The sequence below is a fragment of the Bos javanicus genome, chromosome 11, assembly GCF_032452875.1.
Source record: "Bos javanicus breed banteng chromosome 11, ARS-OSU_banteng_1.0, whole genome shotgun sequence".
NCBI classification, from domain to species: Eukaryota; Metazoa; Chordata; class Mammalia; order Artiodactyla; family Bovidae; genus Bos; species Bos javanicus.
This window is the reverse complement of record NC_083878.1, coordinates 37,607,611-37,630,173: the sequence shown is the minus strand read 5'-3', so window position 1 is coordinate 37,630,173 and position 22,563 is coordinate 37,607,611. Positions and strand designations below refer to the sequence as shown.

At 37.2% G+C, this 22,563-nt stretch overlaps 1 protein-coding gene across 3 annotated transcripts in view; it reads left to right on the top strand.

Annotated features, from left to right (window-relative positions):
- Positions 1–22,563, top strand: part of RTN4 (reticulon 4) — a 74,661-nt gene that overhangs the window by 43,414 nt on the left and 8,684 nt on the right. For all 3 annotated transcript variants that reach the window (XM_061432386.1, XM_061432387.1, XM_061432388.1), the window contains 2 exons: positions 14,603–14,810; positions 18,038–18,176. In XM_061432386.1, the coding sequence (XP_061288370.1) occupies positions 14,603–14,810; positions 18,038–18,176 (347 nt within the window). The remainder of the gene's footprint in view (positions 1–14,602; positions 14,811–18,037; positions 18,177–22,563) is intronic.

The following is a 22,563-nucleotide window of genomic DNA, read 5'->3' as shown; positions in this document are numbered from 1 at the left end:
TAAAGGACTCATTCCCTCAACATGCCTGTTCTTTGCATTTGCTTATGTTTTTCTCTGTCTAAAATCCAATCCAAGTTTTAGGCCCAGTCCTTCCTGAGGTATTCACCTCTCAAGTGGAGATAATCCAGTGTTCCTCAGAACTCCCAATCTCTTGGGTTTCATTCTGTGCCTTCTGTTACAGTTTTACGTATATAGTGGTAAAGAACCTGCTTGCCAATGCAGGTTAGGCGTAAGAGATGCCGGTTCAATCCCTGGGTTGGGAAGATCCCCCAGAGAAGGGAATGGCAATCCACTCCGGTATCCTCGCCTGGAGAATCCCATGGACAGAGGAGCCTGGCAGGCTACAGTCCTTAGGGTCTCAACAGAGTCGGACACAAATAAAACAGCTTAGCACAGCACACGCGCGCACGCACACACACACACACACACACACACGTATATGTATAAAATATTGGCTTTTTTTTCCCCCTAGTCTGTAAATTACTTGAAAGCAGAAGAAATAGTGGTGGCCTCATTACTGGGTCTTCTCACTGACTGTGCATAGCTTTGCAACAGAGTGAGAGGATGAGAACTTTGATATTCAGCCAGGTTTACTCCTGTCCTTGAACCATATACATCCATTCTGTGTGTGTGTGTGTGTGTGTGTGTGTGTGTGTGTGCGCGCGCTCAGTCATTCAGTTGTGTCCGACTCTTGGCAACCCCATAGACTGTAGCCCATCAGTTTCCTCTGTCCGTGGGATTCTGCAGGCAAGAATACTGGAATGGGTTGCCATGCCGTTTTCCAGGGGATCTTCCTGACCCAGGGATCAAACCTGCATCGCCTGCGTTGGCAGGATTCTTTACCACTGCCACCTGGGACGCCCATACATCCATTCTTGGGAATTTTAAAAAATGTGTTTTCAAATGGGAGAAATAAAAGAGAGTCTCCCTACCTTACCCCTTCTTAAAGGAGCAGTTAAGTAACTTAAGCAACTTTTGTGAATCCAGGATTTTTATATTTTACCCATAGATAAGACATCTTAAGAGTCATTTATCCTATTCTAACTAGGCATGTTTTACAGGTCAGAAAAACAGGAAAACTAAAGGGATTGAATTATTTGTTCAGCACTACATAGCTAGTGGCATAGGGTCATCATCAAGGATAATGCTTATTTATGTTACTAGATGTGTGTTTCTGTGTATATAATGTATAAATATATCAATGTGTCTACTTCAGTCTGCTTCATTGTCCTCAAATTTTTAATCCAGTCACATTTTAAGCATTATGTAAGGTATTGATAGACACTAAAATACTGTTGCATCTGTGCTGCCAGTGCAGACACGGGTTTGATTCCTGGGTTGAGAAGATCCTTTGGAGGAGGGCTTCACTCCAGTATTGTTGTCTAGAGAATCCCAGGGACAGAAGAACCTGGCGGGCCACAGTCCATAGGGTCACAAAGAGTTGGACACGACTGAAGCAACTAACACACATGCATACACACACATTGTATGTACTATTGGCCATTTATTCATTGAGCATTTATATTGAGTATGCAATAGATATGTAAGGTTATAGAGGTTTACCTACTAGTGAAGTTCATTCTCTTTTTAAACTAGTAATTTGCTCTGACTTTTCCACCTATTTCAGTTTATTAAGCTTTTCAGATTTCTGGAGTAATGGAACAGTATGTTTCCCACTTATTTTTTATTAGTAGAAAATAGGACTTCTGCAGCACTTTCCTCGTTCTAAGGTTTGGTGCCTATTTCTTGTATTGTGTGGATGCCAGCACATTGCAAGTGAGAAGTTAGAACTATTTTCTGCTGTATTTTTTGGTTCTCTTATGATACAGCTAGAAATGGAATGTGGGATTAAAGGAAGTGTTGAAAACAACATGAACTAATGAATTAAGTAAATTGGTTGGCTAGTTAGGGAACCTCAAAGTTCTCTTAACTCATAGAAGTTTGGATTTTCCTTAGAAGGCAGCAACAATAATAGTAGTTTTACCTTCCTGCAGTATACTGAAACATTTTCTCCTTGAGGATACTTAATATAGGAGAAACAACCACTTAAAGTAAGCTCAAATTTCATGGCAAATAACAGGCCAAAAATTTATTTAAGACTTTATCTTGAAACATAAAACTAACAGTTATGAAACTTAAAATTTAGGTTGTAATCACAGCTGTGCATAAGTTCTTAGAATAAACAGAGATGAATCAAGTTTGGGGGCTTTATGATGTATAGTTTTTACTAAGAAATTGGTTAACCCAAAATGACATGTTTTCTGGTTGAATTTTCACAGTGGATCATACATAATGTCCTTTTACAAAAAAGGTTCAAGGGTTTTCATGACTTTCCTGTTGGTTATTCTTAATCTTTTGAGGTCACATATTCTATTTTGAAGTGCCTATTGGACTATCAGTCTCTTTTGGAGCAATTCTCCAATGTTGCTTAAGACATTGATCTTACAAAATGCTACATTATTAGGAAGATGTGCAGTTTTGTGGTTGCTTTATGTTGCCTCATCTATCTATATGTATTGCTATTATAGTTTTAATTTATTATTTTCAAAGAGAGGGACAATTTAGATAGGTTCTAGGAATCACAATTTGCAATTTAAACAGAACATGATTCACTCCTATTAATGAATCTGTATTACTGAAATTGCGTCTCCTCAGTTATTTAAACTAGGGTTGAAACACTATATGGAATCCTCAAGAACGATAAAGAGCAAATGAGGACTGATCAGTTCAGTTCAGTTCAGTCGCTCAGTTGTGTCCAACTCTTTGTGACCCCAAGAATTGCAGTGCTCCAGGCCTCCCTGTCCATCATAAACTCCTGGAGTCTACTCAAACCCATCTCCATTGAGTCGGTGATGCCATCCAACCATCTCATCCTCTTCTTTCTGGAGTTATTTCTTCACTGATCTCCAGTAGCATATTGGGCACCTACCGACCTAGGGAGTTTATCTTTCAGTGTCCTATCTTTTTGCCTTTTCACACTGTTCGTGGGGTTCTCTAGGCAAGAATACTGAAGTGGTTTGCCATTCCCTTCTCCAGTGGAACACATTTTGTCAGACCTCTCCACCATGACCCGTCTGTCTTGGGTGGCCCCACACGGCATGGCTTAGTTTCATTGAGTTAGACAAGGCTGTGGTCCATGTCATCAGATTGGCTAGTTGTCTGTGATGGTGGTTTCAGTCTGTCTGATCCCTCTCAGCACCTACTGTCTTACTTGGGTTTCTCTTAACCTTGGACGTGGGGTATCTCTTCACGACTGTTCCAGCAAAGCGCAGCCGCTGCTCCCTACCTTGGATGTGGGGTAGCTCCCCTCGGCTGCCACCCCTGACCTTGGATGTGGGGTTAGATAAATTCCTTTAAATACAAAATGTGGTATGATGGAAGGAGTGAGACATTCATGGTCAGACCTGAATTTCAGTTGGTAACCCTTCACAGTTTAATAATATTAATACTTCTAAGCCTCACTTTCTTTATGTATAAAATGCAGGTAATAGGCACTTTATAGAGGTGTTGTGATCAGTGATAATGTATACAAAATAGTTGCGCAGTATAGAGGTGTTGTGATCAGTGATAATGTATACAAAATAGTTGCGCAGTTCCTTGCTCAGAATAGGGGATTACTAAATTACTACGGAAAGGGCAAATATAGAATTTATACTAATTTTATGTAAAATGTTTCTTCCTTAGATGGACAACCCACTGCTAAGTTGTCAGGAGTAAAACAGGGAAGATTTAGTGATGAAAGACACAAGGACCTGTCTGAAATTAATGTCTTTTAGAAACTCAGGCTACAGGATGAGGAGAGATGGCCAAGAGGGAGGCTGGTTTGCCAAGTGTTTTGTTGAGATACTTTGTAGCAATACTAGGTACCCATGAAACTTCCTAACTGAAACCAAGTTAGCAGTGCTTTCTTTCAAAGAAAGCTGAACTCACCTTTTAAAAAAATCAGAGCTTAGTTGAGCATTAAAGCATTGTATTTAATATTTGATTGAGCTACTTGACTTTATCTCTTCAGACATTACTTTTATTTAGTATTTAGTTCATCAAGCATTTTCACGTGTGAAATCCCACTTCATTTTCAACTAACTTGTTAGGTGGCTGTCATTTTTCCAGTTTTATACATGGGGAAACTAGGTTAAGTGATCTAACCAGGATCATATTGATGGTAAATAGGTGGAAGAAATAGGACTCAAGCTTCTCTTACTGTCTTTGCTGAAAGGTTAAACTCCCACTCTGCACAGATCTTTTTGTGTACCTTCACCTGTCGCTTATTAGCCAAGTGAATGCTTATTGTGTGTGTGTGTGTTAGTCCCTCAGTCATGTCTGACTCTTTGCGACCGCTGGACTGTAGTCCATCAGGCTCCTCTGTCCATAGCATTCTCCAGGCAAGAGTACTGCTTATTATGTGGAGATAAAAACTAACTATGTGGTAATAAATGATTAACTCTGAATTCTAGTCATTTTTCCTGGCAATTGGGAAAATTTTATTTAAGGCTTGTGATTTCTAATAAATAACATAAGTATGTAATAGTGTGAAGACTATGATTGTGAAAAATAAACTAAAAATTTAATATCATTCTAATCATTTCAGTCGCTCAGTCCTGTCTGACTCTTTGCAACCCCATGAATCACAGCACGCCAGGCCTCCCTGTCCATCACCAACTCCCGGAGTTCACTCAAACTCACGTCTATTGAGTCAGTGATGCCATCCAGCCATCTCATCCTCTGTTGTCCCCTTCTCCTCCTGCCCCTGGTCCCTCCCAGCATCAGGGTCTTTTCCAATGAGTCAACTCTTCACATGAGGTGGCCAAAGTACTGGAGTTTTAGCTTCAGCATCAGTCCTTCCAAAGAACACCCAGGACTGATCTCCTTTAGAATGGACTGGTTGGATCTCCTTGAAGTCCAAGGGACTCTCAAGAGTCTTCTCCAACACCACAGTTCAAAAGCATCAATTCTTCAGCATTCAGCTTTCTTCACAGTCCAACTCTCACATCCATACATGACCACTGGAAAAACCATAGCCTGGACTAGATGGACCTTTGTTGGCAAAGTGATATCTCTGCTTTTGAATATGCTATCTAGGTTGGTCATAACTTTCCTTCCAAGGAGTAAGCGTCTTTTAATTTCATGGCTGCAGTCACCATCTGCAGTGATTTTGGAGCCCCCAAAATAAAGTCTGACACTGTTTCCCCATCTATTTCCCATGAAGTGATGGGACCGCGTGCCATGATCTTCATTTTCTGAATGTTGAGCTTTAAGCCAACTTTTTCACTCTCCTCTTTCACTTTCATCAAGAGGCTTTTTAGTTCCTCTTCACTTTCTGCCATAAGGGTGGTGTCATCTGCATATCTGAGGTTATTGATATTTCTCCTGGCAATCTTGATTCCAGCTTGTGCTTCTTCCAGCCCAGCATTTCTCATGATGTACTCTGCATATAAGTTAAATAAGCAGGGTGACAATATCCAGCCTTGACGTACTCCTTTTCCTATTTGGAACCAGTCTGTTGTTCCATGTCCAGTTCTAACTGTTGCTTCCTGACCTGCATACAGATTTCTCAAGAGGCAGGTCAGGTGGTCTGGTATTCCATGTCTTGAAGAATTTTCCACAGTTTATTGTGATCCACACAGTCAAAGGCTTTGGCATAGTCAGTAAAGCAGAAATAGATGTTTTTTCTGGAACTCTCTTGCTTTCTCGATGATCCAGCGGATGTTGGCAATTTGATCTGTGGTTCCTCTGCCTTTTCTAAAGCCAGCTTGAACATCTAGAAGTTCACAGTTCACATATTGCTGAAGCCTGGCTTGGAGATCATTCTAATAGTTAAACATTTATTTGTTTATATTTATTAATTTCCTTTTTAACTGCCTTTCTTCCTTTCTCATTCTTCACCTTACTTTATTAAAGAGTACTTAATATTTGCTTTTGCTTAGGAAGTAGGCATTTTTCAACTAGCTGTTGCTTGTTCTATCGGTGTTTTTAGGAGCACCTAGTTAAGTGTTTTTTCCTACCCAGATAAAAGATTTAAGAATTGGAACTTGACTTCAGGCTATTCAAGGAAGAGCTTCAGTAAGAATTTGATTAGGGGCAAAATGTAATTGGATGACTCCTGCATGTCAGGCTGGCACTATTTTTAGCTATGACAGTTGACAATTTATGATTACCACATGTACGCAAACTCTTCCTACTCTTCCTTGGGCCAGAAGTTATTTCATTTGAATAAAAGACTGTAGTGTATGGGGAATTATTTTAAATTAAAATTTTGATTTGATAGTGATGCTGTACTACTCTGTGCACTGCACAAAGCACAATCAAAGATTTTTCACAGTTTTATTTGGAAAACAAAAATGGGGAAGCACTGCAGGGAATAAATCACTTTTTTCTAAATGACAAAAATTTTGTTTAAATTGATCAAAATTATTAATATTTGGTAATCCATAAGCATTCTCCACTGTTACAAAAGGAAAAAGCACTGTTAAATTTAATTTCAGATTTTTAAAAGGAATTTCATGGACATTTTATTTAAGAATAAAGTTTAGGTTGCCTTGTATGATTAACACTCCATTCTGCAATACAGAAGGGACTTCAGGAAGCGTGAAAGGGTAAACTTTTCCTTGTACAAGCCCTTTGTCTTAATTTTGGTTTCTCAAGAATATAGAGGCCATTAAACTCTTCCTTCATAAACAGCAGTCCTGAAGTGATTACAGACGAATCCAAAACTAACATTTTAGAGACCTTGTAGTTCATATTTAAAGATGTCCTTTAATTTGAAAATATTAAACTCTTTAATTATTCTTAGGAATAGAAACTTGTTAATCTGGTCATTATTCAGACAGTGCAGGAAATGTTAATGAAGCAGGTAATATAAAGATTAAAGGCATTTAGCAGTCTTTCAGGATCTAGTAAGGAGAGAAAAGCCTGTAAGACAGTATTTACTGTTTTATAAGTTATCTGAAAGCATCACTGTTTTTTACTTAAAAGTGTAGATATCTGATAGTTTAAATAAAGAAATGTTAAATCCAAAGCATAGAAACATTTTTTGAACAATTAGAATTACCACATGCTTTAAACTGGCATAAGTATGCTTTCATTCTAATCAATCAGTAATATTTACTGAAGGGTTTTTTGTTTGTTTTAAATTTTTTAATTAAATATACAACATTGATTTTTAGTGTATTTCCAGAATTGTGCAGCCATCACCATTATTTAATTTCAGAACATTTTCATCCCCACCCTCAAAAAAATCTTAAACCCATCATCAGTCATTCCCAGTCTCTGCTCCCAGTTCTTGGCAACCACAAATCTGCTTTCTGCTTCTATAGAATTGCCTATTCAAGACACTTGATGTAAACAGAACCGTACAACTGTGTAACCTTTTGTGTTTGGCTTCTTTAGCTTAGCGTAATATTTTCAAGATTCATCCATGTTGTTGCATGTTATCAGTACTTCATTCCTTTTTATGGCTGAATAATATTCTGTCATATGAATATTTTGTTTATCCATTCATCAGTTCAGTTCAGTTGCTCAGTCATGTCTGACTCTTTGCGACCCCATGAATCGCAGCACGCCAGGCCTCCCTGTCCATCCCCAACTCCCGGAGTTCACTCAGACCCACGTCTATCGAGTCAGTGATGCCATCCAGCTCATCCTCTGTCGTCCCCTTTTCCTCCTGCCCCCAACCCCCCCAGCATCAGAGTCTTTTCCAATGAGTCAACTCTTCGAATGAGGTGGCCAAAGTACTGGCCATTCATCAGTTGACGGATATTTGGATTGTTTCCTCTTTGGGTTACTATGAGTAATGCTGCTGTGAACGTTTGTATACATAGATTTTTCTAGTCTTTTGAATGGAAATTCCTAGGAGTGGAATTGCTTTGTCATATGGTAACTCTCTGTTCAACTTTTTGAGGGATTGCCAGTTTTTCACCATTGCTGAATTTTATATTCCCATCAGCAATGTAAGAGGATTCCAGTCTTTTACTTCTTGCCAACATTTGTCATCTGCCTTTTTTATTTTAGCCAGCCTAGTGTGTCTGAAGTGATATCTGGTTGTGGTTTTGGTTTGCATTTCTCTAATGATTAATGACACCTTTACATTGCTTACTGGCCATATTCTTTGCAGAAATTTATATTCAAATCCTTTGCCAATTTTCAGCTGATTTGTCTTTCTATTGTTGAGTTGTAAGAGTTTCTTAAATATATTCTGAATTCAAGTCTTGTATCAGATGTTTAATTTGTAAATACTTTCTCCTATTCTGTGGTTGAATATTCACTTTGATAATGTCCTCTAAAGCACAGAAGTTTTTAATTTATTGAGGTCAATTTATTACTTTTTTAAAACTGTTTCTGCTATAAGGAAACATTGCCTAATCCAAAATCATGAAGATTTATACTTATTTTTTTCTTGTAAGTTTTGTACTTTAAACTCTTCAGGTCTTTAATCCGTTTTGAGTTGTATATGGTGTAAGGTATGGGTCCAACCTCAGTCTCTTTGAAGTTAAATGTCCAGTTGTCCTAGCGCCACTTGTTGAAAAAACTGTTCTTTCCCCCATTGAATGTCTGCATCCTTGTCAAAAATCACTTGACCATAATGTAAGGGTTTATTTCTGGACTTTTAATTTTATTCCATAATCTATCTATCTGTCCATCCTTATGCAGCTACCAAACTGATGACTGTAGCTTTGTTGGAAGCTTTGAAAAAGGAAAGCTCCAACTCTCTTGTTTTTCAAAATTATTCTGGCTATTCTGGATCTCTTGCATTTCCATAGGAATTCTATAGTTGGCTTGTCAGTTTTTTCTAAAAGGCAGCTAGGATTTTGATAGAGATTGCTCTGTAGATCAATTTGAGGCGTATTCCCATTTTTATAATAATGCCTTTTAATCTGTAAACATGGGCTGTCTTTCTATGTATTTGTCTTTAATTTCTTTCAACACTTGTAGTTTCAGTTTCTAAGTCTTTTGCTCTGTTTAAACTTTTTGATGCTATTGTAAATGGAATTCTTTTCTTAATCCATTTTCAGATCATTTACTGCTAGTATAGAAATACAATTGATTTTTTTATATATTGATCAATATATATATGTGTGTGTGTATATATATATCCTACAACCTTTCTGGACTTGTTTATTAGTTTGTTGCTTTTTTGGTGGATTCCTTAGGATTTTCCACCTGTAACACTGTCTTATTTGCAAATAGAGATCGTTGAATTTCATCCTTTACTGTCTGGATACCTTTTATTTTTTTTTCTTGACTGCCCTACCTCCATATCTCCAGGACAGTGTTGAATGTAAGTTGAAAGAGGAATGTCCTACCCTAGTTCTTGGCCTTAGGGGAAATGCTTTCAGTCTTTCACCATTAAGTATGATGTTAGTTGTGGGTTTTTTGTAGATAACCTTTATCAGCTTGAGGACATTCCTTCCATTCCTATTGTTAGTTTGTATTTTTCTGATGAAAAGGGTCTTGGATGTTGTCATATGCTTCTTTGTTGTGATCATGTGGGGTTTTGTCCTTAATTCTTTTAATATGGTGTATTATTGATGGGTTTTCACATGTTGAAACCAGCCTTGTATTCCTGTGATAAATACCACTTGGCCATGGTATGTAACCCTTTTAATGTGTTGCTAGATTTGGATTGCTCATACCTTGTTGAGGATTACTATATCTGTATTCATAAGGAATCTTGGTCTGTAGTTTTCTTGTGATGTGTCTGCCTGATTTTGGTGTCAGGGTTGAACAAACATCTAAATTAACTAATGGATATAGTGCATACATTTCTTGATGGATATTAGAAGCAATAGTATTTGAATATATTTCTCAAGAAGGAAAGGATTTTGAAAAAATTTTATGACTCCCTCCATTGACAATCACCAATACTGGATAAACTTCATCTTTCAAAGTTTTTTCATTAAAACCAATTTAAGGAATCTGTGAAACTAGAAATACTGGTGAATATCAATTAAAATTGTACCCCTCTTTGCTAGAAACTGTATTTTTTTTATCCTTGCAGCTTCATTAACAATCTGTTAAATTCCTTTACAAAAAAAGATTGAAACCCTTCTATACTTGGCACCATGACCATGACGACCACGCGGATTGCTTCTCAGACCTTCCTGTAGGGTATATTGCTTTTGTCTTACGTTTGCCTGTCAGTACCTAGTTGTCGTGTCTCTCTTGACTCTTCTGCCCTTTGTTCCTCCTCATCACCAGGGCATCTCTGGGACTTATTTCCACATGACTCTCATCGAATCTGCTTTGAGAGCTCTTATATAGCTATTTGCATATTTTCACACAGTATATATAGACTTGCAGACAAGATCTTCAGAGCTCTTCCATTTCTTGAAAAGATCTCATTTTTAGGAACCATTTGATAGGTAGAAAGGAAGCAGTAGGTTATAGTTTACTGTACTTGCATGCAGTTAGGTTAACATTAGGCAGCACTCACTGAATATCACTGGATCATATACATGACTTCTCATATCATTAGCTTAGAGGAAATTGGCTTGATTCAGCCCAAAGCACCAGAACTTTAACTATGAGCTGTATGTAAATATTAATATTGAGGTATCAGGGAGGGTATTTTCTTCCCAGTAGGAAAGCCTACTGGGAGAACCATATTTGTTATAAGATTCTCTAGTGGTATCAAACATGAATAGAAAGGGTGTATTTTTGGTAAATAAGTAGTAATTCATGCTTCCCTCAAAAAGGGACAATTTCAGGTGGCATAAAAGGGAATGGAGCAAATTAAGTTCATAACAGTTCAACCCAGAGATAAAAACTGTTAACTAGATAGCCTTTCAGACTTCATGCTGCTGCTACTGCTGCTAAGTCCCTTCAGTTGTGTCCGACTCTGTGCGACCCCATAGACGGAAGCCCACCAGCCTCCCCCGTCCCTGGAATTCTCCAGGCAAGAACACTGGAGTGGGTTGCCATTTCCTTCTCCAGTGCATGAAAGTCAAAAGAGAAAGCGAAGTCGCTCAGTCGTGTCTGACTCTTAGCGACCCCATGGACTGCAGCCCACCAGGCTCCACTGTCCATGGATTTTCCAGGCAAGAGTACTGGAGTGGGGTGCCATTGCCTTCTCCATTCAGACTTCATAGTTAACACATTTTTAATAAAAGTCTGAGCCTTTAATTTGGTATCATGCATGAAGAGGGTGAGTTTTATCTGTGGAAGCCTATGTTAAAAATTCATGTTCACCACTTACTAAATGATCTGGGTCTTGCTTTTCTTGTCTAAAAGCCTGCCTCATAGAGTTTTAATTGAAACAGATAATGTCTATAGACAGTATTTGATCTAAGTGCCCAGTAAATGCTGACTCAGGAAATAAAGGGATATGTGGAGAATGTAGATTGGCAACGTGGGAGACATTTCTTAGGTGTAAAAAGTCTGTAGCTTCTCAGTCTTTTTCTTTTTTTAGCTCCTCTCATACTGTTGTCGTAATGGCATAGTTTATAATGGCTTGAAAAATTATAGGAATGTGAATTTGTTTTCCTAAATCTTTAATAATGTTTGACCAAAAGGAATGTTCATTTAAAAAACTGATAAAAATAAAAATATTTAAGCTTCTCACCCCCTAGTAAATCTAGATCAAAAAAGAAAGCAGATATTTAAAATTTTTATCTCGCGCAAACAATAGAACATAAAATCTGACTAATTTGGACACACTGATTGGGAATTTGAATGCAGGATTGATGTGTATCTTTGTACTAACTGTGAATCCTGTTTGTTTCTGTGAGTCTACAGAAAGTAGAGCATCATCCAGAGTTATACAGTGCTGAGGATGTGGGTACCAGGGTGTGGGTTTCTTGAGTCCTTGTTCCTGGTACTTCTTTCCACCACAGCCATCTATACAGCAATCAGAGACTACTAATAAATAATTTTTATCTAGTCATTGAAACTGTTTGGACAGTAACTCTTGTTTTATTATGTAACTTGATTTGACGTTAATATATGTTGTATATACCTCTAAGTCTAATGGTAAGAAATAGTGAGGATATCTGCATTTATCTTTTATCAACAATAGTTGATTTGAGGGTTAATAAGTGTTCTGGAGCACGTTGAGGATCAGACATTTTTACAAAGGAAGAGGTTTTTTTTTTTTTAATATAAAAATAGATTTGGGGTGTTTACTTGCTCATTCATTTAGGTTATCAACTTGTATTTGCCCTGTAATGATGAAAACTTAAGTATGTTTTAAAATCCTTTTCTGGTGATTTATAAAGTGACATGTTTGTGATATAACACAGCAATGTGTGCTAAGTTGCTTTGGTCATGTCCAACTCTTTTCAGCCCTATGGACCATAGCCCACTAGGCTCCTCTCCATGGGATTCTCCAGGCAAGAATACTAGAGTGAATTGCTGTGCCCTCCTCCAGGGGATCTCCCAACCCAGGGGTGGAACCCAAGTCTCTTACATCTCCTGCATTGGCGGGCGGGTTCTTTACCACTAGTGCCATCTGGAAAGCACTAGGTTGACATTTTCTTTTTTTCTGTGTATTTATTATTTAAAAACCTGAATAAGAAGGTGATAATGATTATGGTGGCATTTATACTAATAACAAAAATAAAAGCTTTGACATTTATTAAGAAATACTTATTTTATGCTGTATACTATATTAAATGTATTCTATTCATTATCTTACTGATGAAGAATTTTGTTAATTCATTATCTCACTTAATCCTTACAACATCTCAGTAAAATCAGTAATGATCTCAGTAAAATCATTCCTATTTGTATACATATTTTATAGAGGAAGAAGGTGAAGTGTAGAGTGATCTAATGACTTACCTAAAGTCACATAACTAGTATGTTATGGAATCCGTGTTTGAGTCTCGGTGGTTCAACTCTGGAGTCTTAAGTGCTTTGTCTGTGTAAGCTCCTGTTGTGTCTGTCTTAGATACGCTGCTGTTGTGGGGCACAGGGGGCGCCTCCAGGAAAGAATGTTACCAAAGGCTAACTTTGTTACTGCTTTCCTTACCCTCTTGCTGAAAGAAAGAAAACTGCACTGGTTATTAGGATTGTTGCTAGCAGAGACTCACAATGAGCCCTGTCCCTGTAGGTTTTCTAGATGCCTACCCATTCTTCAAGACTCAGCTTGGTATCTGCCTCTTTCACAAAGTCTTTTAAAATTTCCTCTAGTCTTTTTCCTTTTCTAAATTCTCACAGTGGTATGGTATTTGTTTTAAAATTTACTGATACTGTTTTTATGTGTCTTATCTTTCTAGAATTATAGTGTTTTAGAGTTGGACAGGGCTTAAAGAAAAACCCATGGCCCCATTTTCAGGTCTTTAAATTCATTCTACTAGGTTGAGTTGTTTTTGTTTTTTAACAGTATCAGCTCAGTGAGTGAGTGCTGAATGTCAGAAAGCTGTTAGCATTGCTGTTATTTAGTGTTTGTTATTCATGGTGCAGATGCACCATTTCAAGTTCTGATCAAGTCACAGTTGTGCTAGTATATTGGCATAGTAGTAGAAACTAGTTGAATAGAACAAAACTGATGTGGGTGTTTTAGGCAGAGTTGAGGAAACTCGAAATAGAGAAACTTTAATAAATAGTTGAAATCAGAGTTTGAAAACAAAGCTGTAAATCATATATAGGATGTTAATAGCATTCAAATCAGATCATATTTAGGAGGGTGGAATAAATGTTCCTTAAACATAATAAATGTTGAACCCCTGGTATGTGCAGCACACTTATGGGCATTTAAAATATCTTAATCAGCACTCATTTACTAACAGGAATTTAGGGCTTCATAATAATATCTAACATTTTGTAGTTCATATACATAAATTTTCCCACAAAAGTACCCTTAACACTAAAGGAAGTTCAAACACATTAGAGGACCTGGGGATCAAGACTGAAGTAGCCCCTAGATGTGATTTTTCTTTATTGCCTCCTTCATCTTAAAAATTAACTATTTAAAAATGTACTCGAGTGTATCCATATTTATTTTACTATAAGAATGCTCCCCGATCCCAACTGTCCACAATCCAGAAAGGGATGAACTATGTTTGGCCTGTGAGTTCAAGAGCTCTTGGGCCTCCTGCAGAGGAGGGTTGTACATAATTATGTTCTCCTTGGGTTGTACATAACCTGATCCTGAGACCACAGGCCCCTGGTTATGCGATCCCCACGGTGGCCTGTGACCATGGGCCAAGAGCAGACTTGCTAGGTTAGGCTTTGTCCGACTCCTTACTATTAATAAACATTATATAATAGTGTAACATGTTTTTTTCTTTGACACCTAAAGTTTTATGGCATTGCATTTACCTGCTCCTAGAGGAAAATAGCTTTCTGGGTAGTGTAAAGGCTATTTCCCTCTGTTATTAGCTTTGTAGGAAATGTTTGTTTCAGTGATAGCCAGGTTAGGTTACAGTTTTGTGAAATTTCTCAGAGATCTCTTAAAAGCAGAGCTGTGAAACTCACTTGTTTAGTTTTTAGTAAAGTTTTAATTTCTTAGCATGTTTTGAGTTAGTAGTTTTTCTGTGTTAAGATATTTTTTCTATTATTTGAATATATATATATATATACACTTAAGGCCATTTTACTTTTGTAGGTAAATAAAAATGGGTAAGGTAATGTTCTAATTTCAGATCTCTTCTTTTTACGTCTTTAGTTGTTGACCTCCTCTACTGGAGAGACATTAAGAAGACTGGAGTGGTGTTTGGTGCCAGCTTGTTCCTGCTGCTCTCGCTGACAGTATTCAGCATTGTGAGTGTAACGGCCTACATTGCCTTGGCCCTGCTCTCTGTGACTATCAGCTTTAGGATATATAAGGGTGTGATCCAGGCTATCCAGAAATCTGATGAAGGCCACCCATTCAGGTGAGATGTCTGGAAAACAAGGCACACGTTGGCAGCACTACAAACAGTCTCAGTATTGACTCAGACTAATTTCTGCTATTTGTAGAGCTACAGGCATGCTTTTTTTTTTTTTTTTAACTGCTAAAAGATAATTGCAAATTTTTGCTAAAAAGCTATACCAGAAGCATCTGCTTTTGGGATTTCCTAATGGTCATTTCATAGGCTCCTTATGGAAAAGCCTGGGTTTATGTATCATTAGCCGTAGCCTAACTCCACTACATGTTAGTAATATTTACTTATTAGAAGTAGGTGTTGGTTACCTAATTTTACTTTTAAGGAAGCTATATCTTGTTAACATGTTTGGGATTGGCGAGAGTTATATTTTCTTTATTGATTACTTTTTATGCTGATATTATGCTTTTCCATTGTGCTTCCTCACTATGTCTATGTCTTTTCTTACCATTCTTTCCTGTTCTATCTAGTTTCTTCTCCTCCTTCCCTAAGGCATTACTTTGGTATTATCCTTTATTTCACCATTTTCTTGTCTGTAAATTATCATCTTCTTACCTTATTTTGACAAGTACACCAGCATTATATCTCTGGTTGCTAATGGGGTGGACACACTCAACTTGGATCTTCTGATCTCACTTCATACTCAGCACTTTGCCCACCCTCATCCCCTCCTTTAAAAATTGAGGTAATTCACATACCGTAGAATTCAGTGGTTTTCCATATATTCATGGAATTGTACAACCATCACCATCTCATTCCAGATATTTTCGTTATACTCAAAAGACATTTTGTCCCTATAGCTGCTCCCCATGTGGCCCCTGACAGCCACTAAATTTTCATATTTTTCAATGAGTCTTTTATCTCAGACTTACCAGTTTCTATCACTTAACACCCCTGTTGTCCTAATTTCAGGTTCCCAGTTTTCATGAGACTCTATGAGACTAGACATTACTACATTTTACAGAGGAAACAGTGAATTCAGTAATACGAAATTGCAGTTTCAAAACAGCAGTTATATCACGCCACAAGTCATAAAGGAGTATGATTTTTAATTAGTTACACTGAAATATATAAAAACATTGTCAGGCCAACAATTCTAAATTATAAATTTTACATATTGTTTGATTTAACGAAGACTTTTAAAAGAAATTAACGAAACATTATCATTAGCTCAAAGGTCTTTTATAGTAATAAATTCAGCTAACATGCCAATTTAACCGCGTTTTGGACAGTTTTCCAAGTTCTCCAGTCACATTAGTAAAGTTAATATCATATAGTTGATATGTAATACCTGTGGTCTTTGGGAAAGAGTGACAGCTGTGCTGCCATTGCAGTAATAGCACATAAATGCCAGGTGGATGAATGTAAATATCTTCCGGTGCATGCCTTTGGGCCTGCTGGGCAGACGTCTTCTCTTGAGCAGGAACAAAAGCAGTGGTACAGAGAAACAGAATACAGCTAAGTCATATCAGCCACTTCTCTATATTTCTTAAAACTGCATTAATAAATTTTTGCTGGTTTAAGGGTTAGGTGTGAATGTGTGACCATTTTTAACTTGATAATAATAACTTGCTATTTGTTGGCCAATAAATAATGATGGACTGGGAAGCCTGGTGTGCTGCAGTCCATGGGATCACAAAGAGTTGGACACGACTGAGCGACTGAACTGAAATAGTAGTTGTCCTGTGCTAGACATTGTACTAATAAAGGTAATGTTCTAGTCCTTGACAGTTTATACTGTAGTAGAAAAAAATGTACAAGTAAACACACGTCTATATTTCAGGATGGATATGATAATTACTATAAGAAGAATACAAAAGAAAGCATTATTTGAGTTACATAGTAGGGTGGTGGAGAGGCTTTCATGTATGGGTGGGATTTGAGGTGGTGCTGACTGACTTGGGTGTGCCCTCGCTAGAGGTGAGAGGAGGGCGCTGTGGATGGGGAGAGAGCATGAGGAACAAAGCCTCCCATTAAGGTGAAGAACGTTTGATGAATAGCTCAATTTTGAACTACAGCAGAGCAATGAGAAAGAAGATTGGAAACATTCAGGGTTGGAAAGTCAGAATCATAGAATGTTTGAGTTTGAATGGATTCAGAAGTCTGTTTCTCTAATTTTGCAGAGTTGGAACCATGACCCAGAGAAGTTACATGCCTTTGCAAGGTTAAATACCTAGGTGGTATCAGGTCTTCTGATTCCTGAGTTCAGCCTGAATAGCACTATCTAGTATAGCTCAAAAAAAAAAAAAAAGTAATCCAAATAAATCCACTTAAATTATAGTGATGGTATAGTGAATAAAAACAAGGAGATATATTTGGGCATATTGCAGGAGTAGAACTAGGAGACAAGGAATTACTAGAGAGGACTGTAATTTCCAGTGTAACTAGCATCCTCAGACATGGGGAGTTTTTGAGAGGGACTGGATAAGGAGCTGCTTCCAACAGATAAGAGAGAATAGCACTTCTGATTGCTCCAAGATGTTTGAAACAATAATGAAACAATTCCTGCTGACTTGACTAGTTTTCCCCATTACAGTTGTCTTCTTAAATTTGACAATTCCAGCTATTTCATTATAGATTGGAGCACCTGATTGAACAGTCCGGGGGTTGATTTATTGGTGTTTTCATTCCAGTATTCTTGCCTGGAAAATCCCATGGAGGGAGGAACCTGGTAGGCTACACAGTCCATGGGGTCCCAAAGAGTCAGACCCAACTGATCAACTTCACTTTCACTTTCTTTCCCCTAAAGATTAGGCAAAGTGAGTGTAATTATTTGGAAATGAATAGGATCTTTGTTAGGAAAACTTGATAACATTTTGTCCACCTGAAAAAACCATATCCACAATAATAACTACATTAATTGAGTGCTTCTTTGTCCTTGATTGTGTTAATAAGCACTTTACTCATTGAAATCTCAAGATAATCTCTGTTGTATAAATGAGGAAACTGATTTAAAGGGATGACTAAATAACTTCTAAAGTTACACAGCCAGGTAAGTGGCAGAGCTTAATATTCAAGCTCAGATAGGTCTGACTCAAAGCATATACCTGCCTTAACAATCAAACACCCCATGCTTGGGGAGTTTTTACATTGTGCTTATTAATTTGGAAGGAGTACACTTCTATAGTAAAATATTTTATTAATGTGCTCCTTTATGGATATCTACTTGCCAATTGATTGACATTCACAAAAAATTATTCCAGTCAGTGACAGTTAAGGTGTGTCTTCTTTTCTAGGGCATATTTGGAATCTGAAGTTGCTATATCTGAGGAGTTGGTTCAGAAGTACAGCAATTCTGCTCTTGGTCATGTTAACTGCACAATAAAAGAACTCAGACGCCTCTTCTTAGTTGATGATTTAGTTGATTCTCTGAAGGTAAGTTTATTTGCTTTCCATTTTTTGACATACCCAGAATTTAACATTGAAGTTAAGAGAGTAAAACTCTGTTTTCTATATTAAAGTAAATGATAAAGATGTAATGAAATCATTACTGTAAACTTCTGTTCTGAAATTCAGAATCAAATAAAATATTTAAGATGGAGGAAAGGCAATTGCTTTTTAAGGGAAAATGTTATAAATTCTTAAGTTTTGGAAATCATAAAGATTAAAAATGAGAATTTTGGCTGTAAGAATAAAGATTATCTAGTAGATTTAATGCCAAATAGTATTTCATCTGGTTTGACTTTCAGAATCCAGCACTTAATTTCTTAGCTTGTGTGTAATTCATATATACATATAAGCTATTTCATATTCCTACACTTTTTTTGAATGTTTTCTTGAAAAGTGTTAATATTCTGAAACACTTCAACTAATCATCAGTTGGTAATCTTTGGAATTTAGTTTTTGGATCTTGCTACATAGCAGCTATTAGTCTCACCTTGTAAGTAAGCTTGCCAGAGTTCAGACTGACTCTAAATGAGCACTAAATTGGTCACATAATTTGAACCCCAAGAACTGGGACTACAGTACTTTTCCCTTGTGTAGAACCTACTGTCTGTGTTTTGTATAATGGCACCCCACTCCAGTACTCTTGCCTGGAGAATCCCGTGGACAGAGAAGCCTGGTAGGCTGCAGTCCATGCCATTGGTCGAGAAGGGTCGGAAACAACTGAGCGACTTCACTTTCACTTTTCACTTTCATGCATTGGAGAAGGAAATGGCAACCCACTCCAGTGTTCTTGCCTGGAGAATCCCAGGGACGGGGGAGCCTGGTGGGCTGCCGTCTATGGGGTCGCACAGAGTCGGACACGACTGAAGCGACTTAGCAGCAGCAGTAGCAGCCTGTGATTTAAGACAGACTTGTTTCCTATCTAAGCCTGGGTAGAAATGTACTATGGTAGTAATTACCACAATTTCTCTTTTCCAAGAGATAGGTACAAGTTTGCAATTTGTGCAAACTAAGGATGTCATAGCAATAGGACGATTGGGCCTTTAGATTTGGCAAAACAATTTCTGTAGTGGTCAGAATAGGTTTAAATGCTCAAAATGCTTTTAACATGTATCTTAGCCTTAATAGGCCAGTAATGGACATTATTTTCAGCTGTATGCTTCTCTATTAAGACTTGGAACCTCAGTTATGAATAACATTAATGGTAAAAAATTGAGTTTCTTTTTATTATTTATTATCTCTTTTGTGTAGAGTGCTTGCATTTAGTGACCCATTCTGTAGTAGTGCTTTAAAATAATCTGATGTCAGTCTGTAAATAAAGAGATCATGGTTATATCATTGGGATCTTTGATTAGTATCAAGAGGAAACAAATAATATTTGGGAGCAAATCAAATTCAACCTTGTACTCATGGGTCCTGGAAGAAACCAGTTTCTATTCATTGAAGTGTATTTGCAGTGAATAGGTTGACTGCTGGGGGTAAAACATGTTTGAAAAATTCTTGAGGGGAATGCACTAGTGTAGTTTAAAATGAAGCGTTTTGTGGGTAGGAGTTGATTGAGAGGAAACACTAAATAGTGACACAGAGGTTCAAACAGCATAGGGCCATCTCTGAATTTGGCAGTCAAAAATTGCTGGAGGGGAGCGGAGGGCTTTGAACAAAGGCATCATGAAGCTGTGGATTGAGGAGTCATTTTTTTTTATACTTATTAATAAAAACTGCAACAGATATAAACTAAAAGTCCTCATGTTTGCACTGTGTAACAGTGAAGGTAGTTATGCATGTCTAACATTTTTCTTGAGAGAAGAGGCATTCTTGAAGAAATCTGTTTAAAACAAAACAAATTGATCTGGGAATGACTCATTCATTGTTTTCTAGAGCTTCAAGTTTCCCCTTGTCTTTATCAGTTGAAATCTTATTCTTTCAGAGCTTATTGTCCTCCGTACACAGTTCTATGTGTAGACAATTATGTAGGTGTGGAGGTATTTGCAAAGGGTAGGGAAGTGAGAAAATATTACAGGAGGACTGATGAAATACTTTAGAAAACCTTTAAAATCTGATTTGCACTGATATTTGAAAGTAGATGAAAAGGAAATTGTATTAATAAATACTTTCATGAGATAATTTCTTTTTGCTGTTAAATCTCATTTTAAAAATTTCCTTTGAAAATTACCTTGGGTTTTTTGGTTTTTTCTTAATGAGGAAACTAACATAAATGAAAGAATCTGAACTTGGTAAATTCTTGCCTTCAGTGATTTTGCTAATTTGAAGGTAATAGTAATTTGAAGAGGCATATAATGAGATAGGTTACTTTTTGGAACACTTACATTTTATGAAATTTTCTTTTATTTAAAAAATATTGTTTCTTAATATTGGCGGGAAAAAAGCAGTTGAATTAGAAGCCTAGTTTACTACTGCTTCTCCTTAAGGATTAGGAAAGAGATAACTCCTTTGAATGGTTTTCCAAAGTAGTGTTTTTTGGCAAGTCCAGAGCTCAAGGAAAGCTGCTTGGTGATTTCTGCTAAGGCAGATTCATTCAGGGCTCAAAATAACATTTGTATTAATACTCTGAATGATCCTTGCATTTAGGTCTCAAAATCTGTTGAGGCAAGGAATAAGGCAGGGTGTCTGTCTTACTCTTGCAATACAAAGCCCTCTGATAATATACATGGAGGGTCTTCCTTGATAAACTTTGTGGTTCTGCTATACGTGGAGTACTTCAGTTAAACCTTTTCTTACATCATTGTGTATGGGTAGTGTAGATTCCACTTGTTCTCACTGAATAAGGGAACTATAGAAACACAGGATACTTGCTTAATATGTCTTACTGAGAAAAGCTGAGGAAAACAAAGCACTGTTGTCTCCCTTTAAAATGACTTAATAGTATTCCTTTTCTAGAGGACGTTCCTTGAGTATTTGCCACTCTCACCCCCATAGTTTTTATTCATATAGAGAGCATTTTTAAAAAGATTATTTTCCTTCTGACTCGTTTACCCTTTGCCTTTTAGCACAGCAGTTGGTGGGAGAATCATATTCTTCCTCCCTAAAGTGAGCAAAAATGTTTTTTCAGATCTCTTTTTTTTTTCTTTCTCTTCTTCAATTTAAGGGAAAAATCAATTTGCTCTGTTACATTGATTGTATTTCCTTTTATTCAGGTTTTAAATTTGGGAAGTTTGCTAATAAATAGCCCCAGTCTCTGCAGTTTCCAAATGAATTTTTCTTGTTAAATAACAGAGTTTTTAAAAAATTTATAAGAACCAGCTTTTGATTTGGATTACTTTTATTTTATATTGTTCATAGCTAGGAAAATGGACACCACATTAATTTTAAGAAAATACAGAAGGAAGTAGTCTTATTTATAATTTTGTTTTTCATTTAGAAAATAGACATTGTATCAAGCTCTGTGGCTTATTTAAAATAATAGCTTTTTAAAATTTGAAAGAAGTTTCTCTCTAAGTCACTATCTTTGTAAGTGTTTCATGCCCTCAAATTTATATAATCTACATTTCTAGACTCTGGGTCATAATTACCACTACTTCTATTTGAAACCTTCTTCCTCAGAAATTACAAAATTTAGAGTCAGTATTCTTAGCATGTGAAATTTTTCTTCTCCTTTCTTACTATCATATTTTTGGAAGTGTGTGAGGCGGCCTGGCTATTCTATAGGTCATTCTGAAGAAATAACCAAACCCCAGGGTTCATCAGGCCTGTTGGAAAAGACTTGACATGAGACGGTGGTTATCAGTGTGCCTCATCTAGATCTCCCTTTTGGTGGTTGACCTGGACAAATAAAAATAAGACACATGCTGCAGATTTCTCCTTTTAAATCCTTGTGTACAGTTGACCCTTGACCAGTGTGGGGATCGGGAGCACTGACCCCCGCCTCACACACACACAGAGTTGACAGTCTGTGCGCAGTTCATGACTGGCTCTCCACAGCCCCAGTTCCTCCTTATCCAAGGCCCCTCTGTGTCTGTGGTTCCCCCGGTACCTCTGGCTCCATATTCACAGGTTCAAACAACTGAGGATCCTGTAGTATTTACTGCTGAAAAAACTGTGCTGACAGGTGGACCTGTGTAGTTCAAACTCCTGTGCTCAGAGGTCAGCTGTAATTATTGCATTTGTTTTCTTCCCTTGCAGTTAACTGCAGGCTTCTAAATCTTAGAAAAGATTTCAGGTGTCCCTAGATTGAGAAATAGTCCATTTGCCAGAAGACTAATTCTAGTCAAATATTATGGGCAAAATCATTGACAAAATATTTCTAATTCCATTCAGCAGCATTTATTTCAAACATTAGTATAAAATTTTACCACAGGCAAATGTTTTGATCAATCCTCAGGATTTGTTGTAAAGTGGGTTTGTTACATTGACTGCC